This window comes from Carlito syrichta, unplaced genomic scaffold (assembly GCF_000164805.1).
Source record: "Carlito syrichta isolate Samal-C Ts95f unplaced genomic scaffold, Tarsius_syrichta-2.0.1 Scaffold84685, whole genome shotgun sequence".
NCBI lineage: Eukaryota > Metazoa > Chordata > Mammalia > Primates > Tarsiidae > Carlito > Carlito syrichta.
The window spans coordinates 32,471-33,344 of record NW_007028781.1 but is presented as its reverse complement, the minus strand read 5'-3'; the positions used below and the strand labels follow the sequence as shown (position 1 = coordinate 33,344).

The 874-nt window shown below is 63.2% G+C and overlaps 1 protein-coding gene across 1 annotated transcript in view; it reads right to left on the bottom strand.

Moving 5' to 3' along the window:
* Positions 1 to 729: 729 nt before the first annotated feature.
* Positions 730 to 874, bottom strand: part of KCTD17 (potassium channel tetramerization domain containing 17) — a gene marked incomplete at its 5' end in the record, with an annotated part of 8,169 nt that continues 8,024 nt past the window's right edge. The window contains one exon of the mRNA XM_021711568.1: positions 730 to 844. Within this exon, the coding sequence (XP_021567243.1) occupies positions 800 to 844 (45 nt within the window). The remainder of the gene's footprint in view (positions 845 to 874) is intronic.

Sequence of the window (874 nt, the reverse complement as noted above, 5' to 3'; positions counted from 1 at the left end):
AGGTGAGTCTCAGGCTCCCTCACGGAGGAGGGGTGGGGCTGAGGCCCAGAGGAGGAGGGGGATTCAGAACTGAGGAGGAGGGGCAGCAGGACGGCACCCAACTAGCCCGTCCAGGAGCCCTGCGCCCCGCCATGGGCTGGGTGGTGGCCACCCAGGGAGGCCAGATTCTGCCAAGACTCTGGTTAGGAGGGTTGGGGCCAGGAGAGGCAGGTCACCACTGTCCCAGGCCAAAGGAGTCACAGAGACTATCCGTCCCCATTTTAGAGGCAACTGTGGCCCAGAGAGGGGCAGTGACTTGCCCAAGGTCACACAGTAGGCCAGTCAGCTTGAATGGGGCTTGCGGACACCTGGTCAGGGCTTTTCCTGCCACACTGCAATCCTCAGCCGGCTCTGGCTGACTCTCCATGGGCCAAAGGCATCCAAAAGTGGCCTCCCCATCCCCACAGAAACAGGGGACCTGGCGCCACAAGGCCGTGACACGGGAGCTCCCGGATGTGCAGGGATGGGGCCAGGGCATCGGGGCTCAGTTTTCCTTCCCTCCTCCCCAGCCAGGCTCAGTCTGACCAGCGGGTGGGAAAGAGCTCCCACCCCTAACTTTCTTCTCCTCTCAGAGCCTCACCCCCAAGGCCAAGGCTGGTTGAGAAACTTTGGCGGGTGGAGAAAATCTGCCAAAAGCTCGGCTCGAGTCCAAGGAGCAGGAGATGAGCACCCTCCTCACTTCCGCCCTCCCTCCAGCTCCGCCAAGCTACAAACCAGGGATGGCAGCTCTGGGGGCGGGCCGGGGGCCGAGGAGGAGCCCTCACTGCAAGCTCAGCCTCAGGTCTGAGAGGGTGCAGACGGGAACCTGCAAGGAGGAAACGTGAGGAGGAGGCCA